The sequence below is a fragment of the Rhineura floridana genome, chromosome 3 (genome assembly GCF_030035675.1).
Source record: "Rhineura floridana isolate rRhiFlo1 chromosome 3, rRhiFlo1.hap2, whole genome shotgun sequence".
In the NCBI taxonomy this organism is placed as follows: domain Eukaryota; kingdom Metazoa; phylum Chordata; class Lepidosauria; order Squamata; family Rhineuridae; genus Rhineura; species Rhineura floridana.
Window position 1 is genome coordinate 169,235,900 of NC_084482.1, and position 19,032 is coordinate 169,254,931.

General features: G+C 37.5%; 1 protein-coding gene across 16 annotated transcripts in view; it reads right to left on the minus strand.

Moving 5' to 3' along the window:
• The window catches only part of CHL1 (cell adhesion molecule L1 like), a 365,024-nt gene that overhangs the window by 7,357 nt on the left and 338,635 nt on the right, over window positions 1-19,032 (minus strand). For 15 of the 16 annotated variants that reach the window (XM_061618586.1, XM_061618580.1, XM_061618578.1 and 12 more), the window contains 3 exons: window positions 15,405-15,566; window positions 14,030-14,161; window positions 11,370-11,442 (listed from right to left, as the gene is read on the minus strand). In XM_061618586.1, the coding sequence (XP_061474570.1) occupies window positions 11,370-11,442; window positions 14,030-14,161; window positions 15,405-15,566 (367 nt within the window). The remainder of the gene's footprint in view (window positions 1-11,369; window positions 11,443-14,029; window positions 14,162-15,404; window positions 15,567-19,032) is intronic. The other variant, XM_061618589.1, reaches the window with a different exon arrangement.

Below are 19,032 nucleotides of genomic sequence, written 5' to 3' on the forward strand. Positions count from 1 at the left end.
TTGGCAAATCCAATTATTGTATAAACGGAGCCTATCATTAGTATGTACTCAGCTCCTGCAATAACAAGAAGAAAACCTTCCTAGCGCTCAAAACTCTAAGAATATGGGCATGTATATGTTCCAATAACTAGCCTGCCCTGGAATTCTTCCTCAGGATTACATGCTATTCTGTAAGAATACTCTATGAATATGTTCATTATAAAAGATGGCGTTCGGGTAAGACCTAAGCATCTGGTTGCTCATTATTTTTATCTGTTATTATCTGTTATTACACTCTATTTTATCTCATTTAAAAGAAGAAAAAGTCTTAAGAAGAGCTTTTAACAGGGAAGCAATTATTTGTTCACTTTCTTTAAAGAAACGGGTCTTTAAAGGTCGATAGGAGTTTTCAAGAGATATAATATCAGCCATTATCAGTGTTGTAAATGCAAACGCTCAACAAAAACTAAACATCAAGAGAACATGGTACTAGCAAGGAGCCTAAGGAAAGCATTGGGGGTTTCTCCACAACCTTGGCCTTCGATGAAAAAACAGAAGAAAAAGAAAGCAAATGCTAAGAACCTACCTCAAGGCAATCTCCCTTCAGCTCTTCGACATTCAGACTTCCACTGCTCAGATTTAAAGGGACAAACTCATATTACCCAATTTTATGCTTCACATAGCAATGAAAATTTGTCGAAGAAAATTCCTGATAAGACCCATACTATATATGACTGGTCAACTAAATACATTGCAATTAATGAATCCAACACATTTTCTTTGGATACAGCACCTAATCTGGCAGAGGAATTAGCAGCAGTGAATCTGTTTGATACAGAGTGTTTATTGCATCAAGTCAAACTCAAACCCCAACCTCAAGATTCGGCTCGGCCTTTATTCAGCAAAAACACATCTGCGGATACAATCAACCCCTCTGCCGAATGTGGGATAGGCCAATCACCGAATATCATACCTTCTATATCCATATCTAATACAAACTTCTCCCTAAGTCCTCTTAAAAAAACTTACAATCAACAGGAAAATGGTAAAGATAAAGGGGCTTCGATCATAGAACTGCACCCTGAATATACAAGTATGATGAAAGTGCCTTCTAAGCAATTAAAGATGACCAGACAGGGCATGGTTAAAGGGGATTACCAGTCCGAAACTGATCATATACGTGCCAAGGCTACTATAGACACTGTCACAGACCGGAAACAAGAAGAAATTGGGCCAACTATTACTGGGTGGCTCCTAATGTTGGCTTTTGATATAGACTCTATGAAGTCCTCATTAACAGAAACTAATCGTGTTCTTACAGCGATTTTGAATTTATTGGATAATAAGGATCAAACTGTACCACCCATTCAAAATTCTTCCCCTGATTCTTCGTCACGGCACTTAAATGCAAATGTAAAGACAAGTAACACGACTCTGATCAATCCACCTATGAAAAAACAAAAGTCAATAAGAAGAAAAGCGGTTCATAAAAAACCGCTTCTTAAAAAATCTGGTAACATTAAAAATTACAAACATCAACAAAGAAAAATGAACTTTGGGAAATTATTCAAACTGTTAGATCAAAATGTTATCTCCAGCAACCATTTGGACCTACCAAAAAAGGCAGGTCCACCCCTCCAAAAAATAGAAGAAAATCAACCTCTGGGCAATAAGTCATTTGAAAGAAATCCTGGGATCTCAGATTCGAAGATGAAGCTAACAAATCCCCAGGATGAAGAGCAACCACTGAATATAGACTCTTTCAATATATCTTTGACTATGCAGAATGACATTCAAAAAGACATTGATAACTGCCAAGATCCCTGGTCTGAAATTCTGCTAAAACAGCCTACACAGGCACCTCCCAATAAAAGTAACTGGTCTATTGTTTTGGAGCCGCTACATCTAGTATTTATAAACTTTCCAAAACCGGTGGGCTTTTTAAGCCAACATGATCGGATTCTTCATTTTTGCAATTTCATAAAACCAATGATAGTGCTGTCTTTAACTGATGTGCAACAGATACAATATTTGTACTTTAATGGTTATAATGCCCATGCTATAGTTAAATTTTCTGCTCAATCTATTGTTCATAAAATGCTAATGTCTAGATCTTTCTTTTCCAATTTAAATATTAACATAAGTAGATATTTTGTTAACAAAGCTCTACCTATATCACTAGCTGCGAAGCGTTCCAATTTTGGAAAGCAGAAACGATCACAGAATGATTCGCTGTCAATCAGCCAACCACTAATAGACCTCAAATTAGAACCGTTGGAACAAATGCAAACCTCTGATCTTCTTGTCTTGACCCAGGTTAATAATAACATTTTTAATTCTGAAGAACTAATGTTAATAAATACCTTTGGCACACTATCTGAAATAGCTCAAAATGAAATATTTAAAAGACTGGATTGCTTAAAAACGCATCTTGACATAATTAGAAATCCAAAACCAGGTATGAGATGACCCCAATGGGTAAACCATATGCCAATCTTAGAACCAATGAATAAGATACCCCAGCCTATCGAACCAATGATTAAGACACCTAAATCCACTGAAATATGCTGGGAATTCATAATGATTTAAACAGAGAGATAGGAGGTCTGGGTACTCATAGTCAGCAGAGAGCTGAGATTAACATGGTGAACACTTTCTCCTCTCTTACTGAAGAAAAAAAACAATGGGAAATTTCCCCATGTTATAAACTTGCCAAACAGGCAAAAATTGACTCTCCAGGGAGGTGGGAAAGAATGCGTGAACTAGAAGAGACAGAATTAGGGTCTCCGCCTAGTATCCCAGAGCCCAGGGAAATTGAAATACATCATGTTAATCAAAGAAAATCTGTCCAAATTGCACAATCGGACAAAGGCAAAAGAAACCTTATGCACCAAAATCGAATCTTACCAACTTCTAATGGATGTATAGTTAACACACTCCCATTCGAAGAGATTTCAGTTGAATGACGGATATCTTTGTTATCATGGAATATCAATGGTTGGGCTAACAAATGTGAGGATCCAGATCTCCTGACTTTTATATACAAATTTAAAATTATCTGTTTACAGGAAACATGGATTACCTCATTAAATACTTCAAACTTTACTGATTATCATGTCTTTTTGAGCACAGCAATTAAAACTTTGGGAAGAGGTCACCCAAAAGGGGGCCTCATAACTCTGATTTCAAAAAAATGCTCGCTAGTGGCTGATTCTTTACCATCTGCACACCCCCATTCATTCCTGGTACTTAGAATAAGAGGCATAGGAGAGAAGGCTCTAATATGCATAAACATTTACATACCCCCACTTAGAAAGTCAGATGCGGTTACATTTAAAATATGGGATATGTTGGACATGCTCAAGCAATATGAGAAACAATATCCAAATGATAGATTGCTAATATGCGGAGATTTTAATGCCAGAATTGGAAACTCCTGGCAACAGAATACTGATTCAACAAACTGGGACCCTCTCCATCAGTATGAGTATGAGAATCGAAACTCAAAAGATCAAAAAATAAATAATCAGGGACTCTTATTGCTCGATTTAGTGTCCTCAAATGCACTGGAAACTATAAACGGCTCCGCAATTGATCTCTCCGCTGGTTCGTTTACCTACTGGTCCTCTCTTGGGGCAAGTGTAATTGATTACATAATTGCATCCCAATCACTGTTAATGGACATTACTGATTTTAAAGTACTTTGTAGATCAGAGAGTGACCATCTCCCTCTACAATTAATCTTGTTGTATCCAGTGCCTACTGTATATTCAACTCTTGATCAGGCAAACCCTACCCCCCTAAAAAGAGTTCGCTGGTCTGAAAAAAAGAGGGAACAGTTAGCTAATAGTCTGTGGAGTTCCGCCTTTGGATCTATTCGGCAGGGAATACTAGAAAATGTTCTAGATCCGATTTTGGCTTTTCAAAACATAGTTTTATTACTTAAACCAACATTGATACAGAAGGCTGTGACAACAAATAGTTTACAAACTTCTTTTTTATGGTTTGACTCAGAATGTAGATTAGCGAAAAAAAATCTGAGCCCAACTTCGCTTAATACTTAAACAGGATACTGACAGAACCCATACTCTTCTATTCAGATCAATGAAGATCGCATATAAAAATCTGTTGAGTCAAAAGAAACTCAATTTTGCAGCCTCCTGTTGGCTGAAGTTGGCTAATGCGGTCTCTTTAAATCAAGACCGACTATTCTGGGACATAGTTAAACAAGGGATGGGATTGTCCAAGCAAAAAAAAGTATACCAAATTCCAAAGTCGATCTGGTATACTCATTTTCATAGCTTATATTCCTCCTTACCATCCTTCCAGACTAATATCCTGGAACTGGATATTGGAAATCTCCATCAGTGGCCTCCAGTCTCCGCTGACGAGATCACATTATTGATTCAATCGCTGAAATTTGGGAAAGCTCCGGCGGAAGATTTCCTTCCCCCTGAAATTTTTAAACACTTTCCCGACTGGTGGGCCCCTTTATTGGCACGCCTATTCACCAGAATTAATAATACTGGTGTTATTCCGGATGGATGGAGATCTAGTATCATCGTTCCAATATATAAAAAAAATGATCCCTCTGACCCGACTAACTACCGTCCCATTAGCTTAATAGATGTGACAGCCAAGCTGTATAGCAAATTTCTCTCCCAGAAGCTAGAACAGTGGGCAGATGCAAATCAGCTCATATCCCCTGAACAGATTGGTTTTAAAAAAGGGTCCTCTTCGACAGATCATTGCCTCACATTATATTTCCTGGCAAAAATGAATATAATAGGACCTGTAAAACATCTTTATGCGGCCTTCGTAGATTTGGCCGCAGCATTTGATTCAGTGGATAGAAATATTCTATGGTCCAAGTTATACAACATGGGAATTGATTGACGGCTATTATCTCTTATAAGGGCTCTTTATACAGATACTAAAGTGCAGATTAGGGTAAACCACCAAGGAAATATGACCCCCCCGATACTGGCAGAGAGGGGAGTCAAGCAGGGTTGTCCATTAGCTCCCCTTCTATTTAACCTGTTTGTAAATAAAATAATTTTAGACCTTTCAGACAAACAATTTCCCCCCCCTTCCATCGGACAAAGGAAGGTATCTACATTATTTTATGCTGACAATATGGTCCTACTTTCCTTAGCCCCTATAGGCCTAAGAAAGATGATGAAAAGACTATACGTACCCTGCAAAACAGACAGGCTGAATATAAACTATGAGAAAACAAAAATCATGGTCTTTGGTAAAAGACCAGTGAACCATCAATGGTCATTGGAAAATCATAAATTAGAACAATGCCGAACATTCAAATATTTGGGGGTGACCTTTTCAGATACCCTTTCTTGGAAATCCCACATCCACCTTATAAAGCAATTAGCAACAAAAAATGCTGGGGCAATTCTAAAATTCTATCGATCCTCAGGGGGCAACTTGATCATGCCAGCCCTAAAGATATTCGAGGCAAAAGTAATTTCGCATGTTATTTATGGTGCAATGGTCTGGGGTTGGGAAGCTGCAACAATTCTAACCCTAGAGACTATTCAGACAAATTTTCTTAGGCGCCTATTATTCTTGCCACCTGGAACGCCTGCAGCTATGCTCCGGGCGGAGACTGGTATCCCCCCAATCAGCGCCCATATACATTTAGCTCTTCTAAGATTTGCGAGAACCTTTACCTTTATTCAAGGTAAAGAACTACTAAAATGCTGTATTTGTCATTCTTTTTCACAAAAAATCTGGGGCTGTAAAATAGAAGAACTGTTGCACAGATATCATTTAACTATTCATCAATTTTATACAATAGATACAAACAAGAGGCTCCGAGAGGTGATTTTTAATCACTGTAAATATCTAGACAGACTTACGTTACTCAATTCCCGTTCAGCTCCATGGTATTGGAGATTCAAAACTGATTTTAACTGTTCCCAATATCTTCTACAGCCACTCCGTATTAACCTAAGACACGCATTCACTGCAATTCGATTTTTTACGCTTCCAAATGCTGGCAGAATGGGCAGAATAACAAATATTCCCAAGAATCTAAGAAAATGTGTTTGTGATACTAATGAGGAGGAGGATCTTTCGCACATTCTGCTCTACTGCCCAATATATCAAAATCTTAGGTCTCACCTCCTGCAGGAATGGTTGGCTGCAGATGGGCTGATAACGGATGAGGAAAAAATAGTCTTTTTAATGTCAGATCAAAATTTTCAAGTAACGTGTAAGGTAGCTCTATTTGCTCTAACAGCCCAGAAAATGAGAGTTAAATTCATTTCAGAACTATCCTCCAAATAACAAATAAAGGTTAATTTTAAACAAAGGTAACAAAGGACTATATGAAATTTGATTTTAGACTGATGTTTTGTATTATATTGTATTTTATTGTATCTATGTTCACCGCCCAGAGAGCTATTGCTAGTCGGGCGGTATATAAGTTTTAAAAATAAATAAATAAATAATAAATATATGAGAATATGGTTTTTTTAAAACTACTGTTTGCTTTTGATGTTTGTGAATAATTTTAAAACTATTTTTTACCTCAACTCTCCTTTCTCTATTTTCTGTAATCATATATGTATATTCTATGTATTGAATTTGTATATCTGTGTATATCTGCGCTGGCCTATGGTCTTGCAATAAAGTATATTGGTATTATAACACAATGAGACTTTTCTGAACAGGAATAACATGTTCACAGTGTTTTCCTACTCTGCCTGTCCTAGAGTTCTACAAAATCCAAATGGTATCAGAAATTGGTGAATATCTGATACCTTGTCCATTCTATTTTCACTAGCTATGTATTTTTTAAAAAAAATATTTTCTTGCTGCTAAATATTGGGTAAGCAGAAAATAATTACCTAGATCTATTATAACTAGTGCCATGCCAAAAAAACCCTTCATTTTCACCCCACTATTGTCCATCAATTAATGAGAAAAGAAACTGCATTTGAAAATTAGAAATGTTGGTGAAATTTCTATGAGCAGAGTGTTGGACTTTGTTGAGTTTGTCTTACTTTTGAGAGAGCCAGTGGGTTTTTCCCAGTGTAATTTCTTTCATTCAAAAAATCATGTCTCTAGCAGTTTGCATTCTGTAACCTTCCCAAGTTCCTGAAGTTCCTGAAAATCTCCTGATATCCTTGACTGGGCTTCCGTGTAAGCAGGGAAATGTGAGAAGGTTGTGACCAATGTCCCTGAAAGCTGTCCATGGTTATTTTTTAACCCTAAAGTCTTTTTCTTTTACAGAACTCAGTTCAGAAAGGGTTTAAAAAATGGTAAAAGGAAGGACTTCAATCCAATCAGTGAGCACACCAATCTCAGGCAGCTTCCCTGCATTTCAAATAGAGCCCAGGGGAAGACATTATGAGGAAGCTCCACCCATGGGGCTTTCTCAGATCAGGAAGTGTGGGTTGCCGAGCATGCTGCAGAATACTGTTGAAATATTTAATGGAATGGAAGACACAGAGCCCTCCTTCAGCTGCCTCACTATGATCTAGTAAACTTAACTTCACCACCACTAAAATTCTGAAGAAATTTTAAAGTGCCCTGAAAATGAATGAAAACAAAAAAGTCTCTTTCACAGGGGAATAAAACTTTTGAGAAAATGGAGGACAGGTTGTGGCATAGCACTAATGATAGCTTAATTATGGAAGCTACTGAGTAATCCAAGTAAAAAAGCAAATTGGGCAAGTATTAATAGAATGCAGCATAATTTTATTTATTTATTTATTTATTATTTGATTTATATCCCGCCCTTCCTCCCAGCAGGAGCCCAGGGAGGCAAACAAAAGCACTAACAACACTTTAAAACTTCATAAAAACAGACTTTAAAATATATTAAAACAATACATCTTTAAAAACATTTTTAACAGGCTTTCAACACATCTTTTTTTAAAAAAAGTTTTAAAAGATATTGTTTGGGGGGAAAAGTTTAAAAACATATTATAAAGCAATTGCAACACAGACGCAGACTCGGATAAGGTCTCTACTTAAAAGGCTTGTTGAAAGAGGAATGTATTTAACTTGTAATTTTACTTTGGAATAATAACTCTGTGAAAGATAAAAGCTTATTGAGGAAAATAGTATTTATTAAATTTATTTATTGCATTTACTGTATATCATGCCCTTCCTTGCAAAGAAGCCCAAGGTGACAAACAATAAAAACATCTTTAAAACACTGTTGTCCAGCGTCTGATAATTATGGGTTGTTGCTAAAATGTAAAACTGTCTAGTGTGATCATAGAATCATAGAATAGTAGAGTTGGAAGGGGCCTATAAGGCCATCAAGTCCAACCCCCTGCGCAAAGCAGGAATCCAAATCAAAGCATTTCCGACAGATGGCTGTTCAGCTGCCTCTTAGATGCCTCCAGTGTCTGAGAGCCCACTACCTCTCTAGGTAATTGATTCCATTGTCGTATGGCTCTAACAGTTAGGAAGTTTTTCCTGATGTCCAGTCGAAATCGGGCTTCCTGCAACTTGAGCCCATTATTCCATGTTCTTCACTCTGGGACGACCGAGAGGAGATCCCGGCCCTCCTCTATGTGACAACCTTTCATGTACTTGAAGAGTGCTATCATATCTCCCCTCAGTCTTCTCTTCTCCAGGTTTAACATGCCCAGTTCTTTCAGTCTCTCCTCATAGGGCTTCGCTTCCAGTCCCCTGGTCATCCTTGTTGCCCTCCCCTGAACCTGTTCCAGTTTGTCTGCATCCTTCTTGAAGTGTGGAGACCAGAACTGGACGCAGTATTCAAGATGAGGCCTAACCAGCACTGAATAGAGGGGAACTACTACTTCACGCGATTTGGAAACTATACTTCTGCTAATGCAGCCTAATATAGCATTTGCCTTTTTTGCAGCCACGTCACACTGTTGACTCATATTCAGTTTGTGATCGACAATTCCAAGATCCTTCTCACATGTCGTATTGCTGAGCCAAGTATCCCCCATCTGATAACTGTGCATTTGATTTATTTTTCCTAAGTGTAGAACTTTGCATTTATCCCTGTTGAATTTCATTCTGTTGTTTTCAGCCCAATGCTCCAGCCTATCAAGATCCCTTTCAATTTTGTTTCTATCTTCCATGGTATTAGCTGTGCCCCCAATTTTGTATCATCTGCAAATTTGCTAAGCATGCTCTGTACCTCCTCATCCAAGTTGTTAATAAAAATGTTGAAGAGCACTGGGCCCAGGACCTAGCCCTGTGGTACCCCACTCGTTACTTCTGCCCAGTTTGAGAAGGAACCGTTGATAAGTACTCTTTGAGTATGATTCTGGAGCCAACTGTGGATCCACCTGATAGTTGTTCCATCCAGCCCACATTTAGCTAGTTTGCTAATCAGAATATCATGGGGCACTTTGTCAAAAGCTTTGCTGAAGTCGAGGTATATTATGTCCACAGCATTCCCACAGTCTACAAAGGAGGTTACCTGGTCAAAAATTGAGATAAGATTGGTTTGGCAGGATTTGTTCTTCATAAATCCATGTTGGCTTCTAGTGACCACTACATTGTTTTCAAGGTGCTTACAGACTGACTGCTTTATAATCTGCTCCAGAGTTTTTCCAGGGATTGATGTTAGGCTGACTGGTCTGTAGTTCCCCGGTTCCTCCTTTTTCCCTTTTTTTGAAGATAGGGACAACATTAGCTCTCCTCCAGTCATCCGGCACTTCACCAGTCCTCCATGATTTCGAAAAGATAATAGAGAGAGGTTCTGAGAGTTCTTCAGCCAGTTCGTTCAATACTCTAGGATGCAGTTTATCTGGCCCTGCTGATTTGAACTCGTTCAAAGTGATTAGGTATTCCTTGACCATTTTTCTATCAATCTCAAGCTCCAATCCTGCCCCTTCTACTACATGTTTCCCGGGAGGGTCACAGATCCTTTTTTGGGAGAAGACTAAGCCAAAATAGGAATTGAGGACTTCTGCCTTTTATTTGTCATCTGTTATCATTTTGCCATCCTCATTGATGTTAACATGTGGTAATTTTCCAAATAAATGGATAGTTGCTTCCACAGTCCTACTGTTGAAGGTCAGTGGTCCATGCAATATGCACACTGACAGAAGTACATCCGTTGCATACTCAATGGGCAATGTTCTGTTATCTGTTATGTAGATCAGGGATGGTGAACCTGTGGCCTTCAGATATTGTTAGACTACAACTCTCATCATCCCTGACCATTGGTGATGCCAGCTGGGATTCATGGAAACTGAAGTCCAACACAGCTGTAGAATCAAAGATTCCCCATTTCTAACCTAGTTGATTGAATAAGAGAAGTACTATTTCACATGTTTCATGTTACTTTTCCTTGGCACAATTACTTTTATCCTTGTAGTTCCTGAGTGACAGTTTTCTTTTTAAATAACCCTCTTGTCTATATAAAATTTATTTTATTACTTGTAAGTTGTCACAAGATAATGAAAATTCTTATATAATTCAAGTTGGTGCTGATACCATTTATGAATTAGAGGAGCAACTTCTACACAGAAGGGAAGGGATAAGCAGAAAGGTAAGTAGGTAGTCTATTTCAAGCATGTGCACATCTGTCTTTGACCAGAAACCAAAGAAAGGGAAGGTTACAGTAACATTGGGCAGATAGTCATAGCAGGAAGGTGAACCTGATACTTTACCTGGGGACTGAAATATACCACCTACATGACTTACCTTTCTAATTATCTGTTCCATTAAGAAAGCATTAAAATTAAATATACATGGAATTATGCAGGACGTTGTTTGTATCTTATGTGGATCATTTGGATTTGGTCAGAAACTTCCTCCCTTTTAATTCAATAGTTGATTTGTGTAATCAGAAAACAATCATTACATGTGGTTCACATACTTGCTAGTGTGGCATACATTTTAATACAAATCATAATTGCAAATATAACTTTACTTTACATTGCTCACAATAGTGTGGTAAATTTCAAATACTCTACACCTGTCCTGTCTTTTATATTTCTTTCTGTTGTGGCAGGGATTGTCCATGTGAAGAATGGGAAAACCCCATTGTATATGTGGAGGATTTCTCTGGCTTATAGAAAACAATTGAGTAGTAGTTTTGTACATTATGGGCAAGAGCAGGTGTATAATAGCAACAGGACTGGTCTATGAGATAAGTGCCTGATATGGCCTAAGAATCGAATCCCAATATGATAATAAAATCACCATTAATATATTTAGAAAATTTTAGGTAAGAAACAGATCAAACTGAAGCACCATTCTACCAGCCATTTTATTCATCAAAATGTGTGTAAACTTCAGTATTCTAGATGTACTTCATATCATCATATAATCCCATGAGATTTGCTTTGGAAATGTTATTGCTTATAGTGTTTCAATAAATAGTTCATGATAATCCTATGTTATTATGAAGAACAATAAACACTAACCTATATTCCCCAAAGATTTCATCTTTTATGGATTGGCCTTCAGGATCTGGATGCAAATCTTCTTTTTCTTTCACTGTGCAAAAAAAAAAATAAAAAAATTACTTGTTCGCAATTGTTTGTCATCCTCCATTTTATTCTTCATTTTATCAGTCACTGTAGTCATCAACCGCAGTGACATAATTTGGGGAAAGTATTTCATATTACTTCTGAGGGATACAATTTCAAAAGTGCATTTTCCACCACTAACTAAAGGCCTTTTTTGGGGGGTAGGCATTTGGATAACTGTATATTCAGATTGAAGGACTGTAATACTTTATGGATTTTGGTTTTAAATTGTATTTGTTTTATCTGTACATATTGCTTGTAGTGATGTACCTCAAAGTCTCATGTGATGAAGGGAGGGATACAAGTCAAATAAATAAATGATGTGGAATTATTCAGGTTGACTAAATTCCAACAACAGTATTCAGCTAAACTCCTTAAAGTGCTACTTTAATAATAATAATAATAAACTTTATTTCTACCCCGCCCTTTTTCCAATAGGACTCAGAGCGGCTTACAACTAAAAACAACACCAAACTTTAGGTTTCTTCTGTTTTCTATTCAGCCTAAATACTAGAGTCTCATGGTAGCAACTGGGTCTCCAGACCCCAAATGGGTGGCCTGTCACTGTGATATGAAGACTTTTGACCTCCCAGATTGAAAAGAAAAGTATTCCTTTCTGCTGTGATAGTGAAAGATTTTATCGCTGCCTCTTACAATAGAGGCTTTCTCAGCTGTACTTTGTAAGTTTCAATTGCTGCATTTAGTGCAGTGGTATGACATTATGCATAGGGCAGGTAATAAGGCAGCTGCAAAGGAAGAATTGTGAGCCTTCCTTGACAAGTTGGTCTGGCTTTCAGCACCTTTTAAATTTAGCACAGTATGCAACCTGACTGGGATTGGTTCCACATGTGAATTTCCTAGTGGAGCTCCTGAATAGAGATGATCCCTGCCAAAAGTGGGATTTTGAGCCAGTGGTGATCAGCCGATTGGTGGCTGCAAATCCTGCTGGGATTGGCTGCACCTGGGAGTTCCCAAACAGCTGATTGGTGGTGGCTACATTTCATTTGGGGGAGGGTCAAAATGATCTTCAAAGAAAGAAAGTTGGGTCACCTGATGTAATGGGCCTGGTCCACCTGTCAACGTGACCCACAGGGTGGTGGAATTTATTTAGTTGGAGGAGGGTCCCTGTTATATGTTCTTATATTTTATTAGGTTTGTTTTCTTTTTTTGTAATCCACCTGGTGGAAATGCTTACAATAAAAATAAATAAATTACTGTTATTAAAAAATGCAAATGTGGAAATGCTGATGGAATTTAACCGGAACCATTGCTGTGCTCAGAATCTATTACAATGGCAGTCACTGAGTCATACCAATTTGAATTGTTTAGTAAGACAGGTAGGATTTTTTTCTTTCAATTTGGATCTAGGATAGTAGCACCTTTTTAACTTCAACAGACACCAGGGGACAACTAAGGAAAAACTGTGCTTAGTGGAAGCAGATGGACCATGAGGGCTTAAGCCCTGCCAGCCACACACGATGGCAGGTTTAGGCTGCAGTTGCATCTTCATTTTCCTGGGAGCAAGTCCCACTTGAACTCAGAAATACTTCTGAGTAAATATATACAGAATCGCACTGTTAGGTGCTTTAGATGTCAGTTTGTATTACAGATTGTACTACACAGTACAACTTAGAACTATAAGCCACTATGTCAGCACAGGAAATCAATCACAAGGTCAAATGCAGCATTCATAATACAGGATGGTGCTTATTTCCTATGATTAAGAATATCCTGGCCTTATTTACCTTTGTACAGCATACATTTTACCTCTAAACTGACACTGTAATATTGTTTTACATGAAGACGTGCATTGAAAAATTAAGAAAAGTTCCTAAAGCAGTGAAAAACTGAAAAACAGAAAAATGGTAAGGATAAAATTTGCATAACTGAAGGTGAAAAGATATACAAATGGGAAAAGGCAATGCATCAGTTTAAGGATACAATGAATCTAATTTTGTTCATGAGAAAAAAATCTGCTCTATATCTTTATTTTTAAAAAACAAGGAATGCCAATTTTTTAAAAAAACAACAACCCATTACTAGGATCAGAAGATGCCATATTACAGTACTGGAGGCAGCAATTAGATTGTGTACTTCAACAGATTGCTTACTGATTTAAGTAGCTGTTAAAGTTAAGTATGGTATGATACTTTGAATGAGGGGGGAGACTTGAAGTGTGAACTTCACTGCTTGAAATGTTTGACTCTATTTCAAGTTAGTGCCAGCCTGCTTTGAGCTGGACCCAATTTAAAATGGGGCCGGCACTCTTTGCTAGTACCCAGGCTTCCCCAGCAGTCCTTCTATCTTCCCTTACCTTCAGAAGTTTTACCTTGGGGAAGGGAGATGGGATAACAGAGAGGAAGGATCAGTTCTGCAAGGCCTCGTTGGCTGGAAATGGCACTTAGACACTTTTTCTTGTTGGAGATCATGGGGCTTGTAGTTTTCAAAAAATGATAATGCTCAAAGAGCCGCAAATGGTTTGGGGATGAGTTAGACGAGGCTTGTACATTTCTAGTTAAAGTGCATTCAGATTTGAGAGCACAAGTGTTGTTTACCTGAATATTTCCCTCCTTTGTTCCTTTTAACAAAGCAGACTGTAAGCAACAATAAGGTAAGCAAAGCAATGGCAGCCATCAGTCCAATAAACCAGCCTTGCGTAGAGATCCTTTCATAAATTCCAATGGAAGCTTTGAATGACAGAGGGGGGGGAAGTATATGCATAAGAAAAGAATTTCCAAATCACAATATTTAAATTTCCAGTATATTAAATGATGTATTTTAAAACTGATTCTGCATGTAATACTTTGTGCTATGGTGGAACTGAGTCCATTATTCCGAATAGGACAGAATTGGGGCTCAACATTTATATTAAAGGCAAAAAAAGTGTCTGCAGCACACACTATTGATATCTGGAATAGGAATTTCAGCATAGGTTTTGATTGAAAAGATTCATGCCAAACAGGAAAGTCAATACAGATCTCAGGTAAGCCTGTCATGCAAAAGCAGTTTTGGGAATAGAGACAGTTAAAAAGTGTACAGAACACATGCAAGTGTTTAGCTAGCTGCATTTAAGATGCAAGAAGTAAGGGACCTTCCCTTCCTGGGACTGACATAGCAACTAAAGCCTGTAGATAATACACAGAGGATATGTTTGAAATTATTTCACTTTAGCCTTTGAAATCAATGCAATGCATGAAGCTGAATTTTAAATCATTCTAGAGTCCAAATGGGGTGGGTCCACTGGCTACCATCAGTGTCAGACTCACCTGGCCCAAATGAGTTCTGTGGGAGATCATGCTTTGGGGGCAGTTCCCTAAGGAGAGCTACAAATTCAGAGAGAGCTTTTGTCGTGCTATAGCTCCTCCAGTTGGACTACAACCTGGGAGACCAGGGTTCAAATCCCCACATAGCCATAAAGCTCACTGGGTGACCTTGGGCCAGTCATTGCCTCTCAGCCTCATGAAAGCCCTATTCATAGGGTCGCCATAAGTCGGAATCGACTTGAAGGCAGTACATTTACATTTTTATTGCAGAAGAAACTAAAGGTGAATAAATCTACCACTTAGGGTCTATTATTGTGTCAAAAACATGTTGCAGTATACACCAGCAATAAAACACTAGTCTGGAGAGTCCCTGACTCATTGCTTGATCTGTGCTTCCAATGCCTGGAAGGAATCAGCAGAAGCCTTCATGCCCAAGGCCAGGTGTGAAATTCCAGAACAGGGAGTGGATTGAGAATTGTGAATTAAGGAAGCGCTGCTTCTGCTGAAGTAAACAGTATAAATCTCATTGAGATTAGTAGCAGTGGGTCAGTATTTTCCAAATATATTTATATAATGCTCTCTGTTTGAAACAGCTTTAAATGATACTGCTAAACTTTGTTTTTACAAAAAAATAATGCTGATATTAGAGGCCTTAAAAAATTCTCACCTCTCCCCCTTGACTCTATTACATCTGCAGAAATGCTATTATTATCAACCCAGTTCTTAGTCACTAGTCGAACTGTGTGTGCAGTTCCAGGCTCAAGAGCCTCAAGAGGCTGAGTCTTTAGGGTGGGATTTACTGCTTCAGAAATCTTCCCGACAGCTTTACCTATGGAATGTACAGAGTGAAGTCAAATATGTGAAGTGGGTTAGGGCTTTGGAATGCAAAGTTACAAAGTCAATACAGGTTATCATAAACATGTTATAGCATTTCCCTGGAGAAGATTAGGTAAGCAATTCTGCTAACATTATCAGTGTTTCCCTTGGGGATCATTTAGAAGAAAATTAAAAAAAACCTATATTGTATATAGTATATTGTAATGTATAATGCACACATAATGTATGTTCTAAATTTTACTGGATGGAATACTGATAATATAACATGAAGAGGTTTAGATCTACTTTAGATAACGTGTTCATTAAAGTCCTGAATAAGATCTGTTCATTTAGATTACTGGGTTCAATCTTAATTATAAGAATTCTGGCTAACTACACTGAATGTAAATATACTGTAAATATCAGTAAGAAAAACCTAATACTTTTCTATTGCTATGTAATGATGTGGCCATCTAAGGACATTTTCATTCATAAAATTTGTTGAAGTATACTTGGAATGTGAAATAGGATAACTAAAAGAGATGATCCATAAGACAACTTTTAATGTGTTGACTTAAAAACCTCTACTTTAACTATTTTCAGAACAATAGGTTATGAACTATCAGAAGGCTGATAAAGTTTTCTGAGTGGTTCCTTCAACTCTCAGCAATAACCTTGAGTTGTATTTCAATTATATAGTGGCTTAATGATTTAGATGATTTTATTTCTGATTCAAGAATTAGATGTGAAAGGTGGGTCCCAAAGAGAGAGATAATACTATTAAATGGGGCTTTTGTTTATAGGAATAATTTATCTAGCACTTTTTATTTGGACATAATTTTAGAACTTGACAAGGATGATAAAGTTCCACTCCTATTCAATGGGAGGCAAAGAGAAGCCAAGAGATGCTGACTTGCCCAGGGCAGCCCCAATACATCCCCAGTCATCTAAGACAGCACTGACTCTTTTGGAGAACTTTGTCCAAACAAGAGCTTCAGTCACTTAATTTGTTGTATGCTGAAGATATGATAATTAGTTCTGAAACTAGAAAGCAAGCAAACAGGAGCTTTGAGAGATTAGCACTCAGAAGACAACTGAAGGGAAAAAAGGAAAGATTAAAAACACTGCAGAAATAGTCAAAGAGGGCAGATTATATGTTTCTCAAAGACAACAATTCATCAATTACAATCAGTATTTTAATTATTATACTGCTACAGAGAGAGTGAATATGTTGATCAGTGCATTAACCAAAATTTGATGTGAAGGGTTTTAGCATAATTAAAACTATCTGGCAGAGTAGATTTTGCTAAATGAATTCCGTGAAGTTGAAACTACATTTTCCAATCAAACCACAAATTAAACAGCAGGTCATTACAAGTCATATTTTAATTATTTTTTTTTCTAAACTCACAAAGTCTAAATGAAACACTTAATAGAAATGCTGTCTAAAAGGCAGTAAGTAAAAAAAATAAACTCTGTTGTGTCAATTTCTGTCATACTGAATGATGCAAAACACTTGAAAATGTCAGCTATACAGGATTAAAAACTGAGAGGAAAAGTAGCAAGAGACTCCAATTTGTTTACTAAGTATGGTGGTAATTTTACATCCACATTCTATTTGGATATGTGACCTTTCAGATAAATTTGTTGCATGTTGGGAATTCTATTAAATGCATACCATGATAGCAATAAATCAGTGGTTAGGATTGCGATCTAAACAACAGCAGTGCATGGTGATTACTATGCAGAGGAATAAAGAGAAAAACAAAAGGGTCATGTGTATCCTTTCTAAGATCAGAACTTGCCATTTCAAATTTAGCTGTGGCACTTATGATCTTCTGGACTAGCCACTGATCAAGATCCGATAGAGTAACCTTATGGGTACAGAAAAGAGTTCCCCATTGCACACTCTAAGCTTAATGTACTTGTGGGGCTTCATTTCCACAATAAGTAGTTGAAGTCTGTGTCAACCCCTCACCTACAGAAAATGCTGAACTCTGGAATTACCAGCTGTTGGTTTGCAGAGGGGGATTTTAAGATTCATTTTGGAGTCCCAATGTCTGAAATGGGCATGAAAGGACTGAAATTGATAGGTTTCTCCATGCCTTTTCTCTCTCCCACGTCCCAATCCAAGAGGAACAGGAATGGACGTAATGATGTTGGATGCCAAGGCATCTTTGAAACTTAATGACATCTACCAGACATTTACCGGATTTGAGGGTGAGGAATGGCCTTAAGAAGAATGCTGCACTGAGACTCAACCATTTGTTCTCTGAGAGGTCTGTATTAAGATCTGGTTAATGCAGCAGTCCACTGAGGATGATTTGAGCATCTCTTCCTTCCCAAATAAGTCAGGACTTCATTATATAACGATATGCACATTATTATTGTTATCATTATTATTATATTTATTGCCTACACAAGAGAAATGACTGATAACTGGATATGCAATCTTATTTAGAATAGGAACAGAAATGGAGAACCTTGAAAAATAAAAGCAAAAACACATTGGTAAGAAAATATTTATGGTCAATATATTGAAAGGTCACTGAGCTATAGGAATTTGCTTTAGAAAAGTGAAAGCAGTTAGGTTAAATTCTTTTTTATATACAGAAGGAGAGAAGCAATAATAAAATAAACAAACCACTAGTATTCCTCATTTTTCTGCTGTACCAAGGGACTCACATGAACCTTAAACACTGGACTGCAATTTTAGAAGATTTCTCTCAAGTCTGGAGATTTATGAGAACTTATGATACTGTAGGGGAAATGATCTAAGCCTTCCCCAAAGATGAACTATTTTACTATTTCCCCCATAGTACATGTGTCTGTTATGATACTCACTTATCACAAAATGTCAGACAGCTTGTCATAGAGCAACTATTTCATGCAGCAAGTGGAAATTTAAGGTAGACTTGTGAAATTTGCCTCTAAAATATGGTCATTAAAACCTTAGTAATCTGTATTATAATTAGAGTTAGCTCCTGGCAAACAATGCCCTAGGATATCTCATTCTGAACAAAATATAACTTTTGAAATTGGTAACTGATGTTGTCTAAAATTTGCTTCAGACATTCAAAATTGTCTCCGTACAAGCTCTCTTAGCAGACACGTTCATGTTATTGTGAATATAGTATGTGAACTAAGCCATTCACAGATACAGCTGCAGCTACCCAGAAACAATTGCTGTGATTGCAGCATTAGAAATAGGTGCTGCCATGATCTTGAAACTTCCACTTAAGTTCTCCATGAACATACATCCTTAGGGACAGACTCTGCATGTCACAGAGAGGAAGCTTTGATGATCAGAATCAGCCTATACGACAAGAACTATTTAGTAATATTTTCTCCTTTCCTAGCATTATCTAGGAACTCCAAGCCAAAACTTTTAGTTGCCAGTTCCTCCCAGCCTGCCCAAAATAGTTTCTTTTTTCATTATTATATCACACAGTCTAAATGGTACACTTAATAGAAATGCT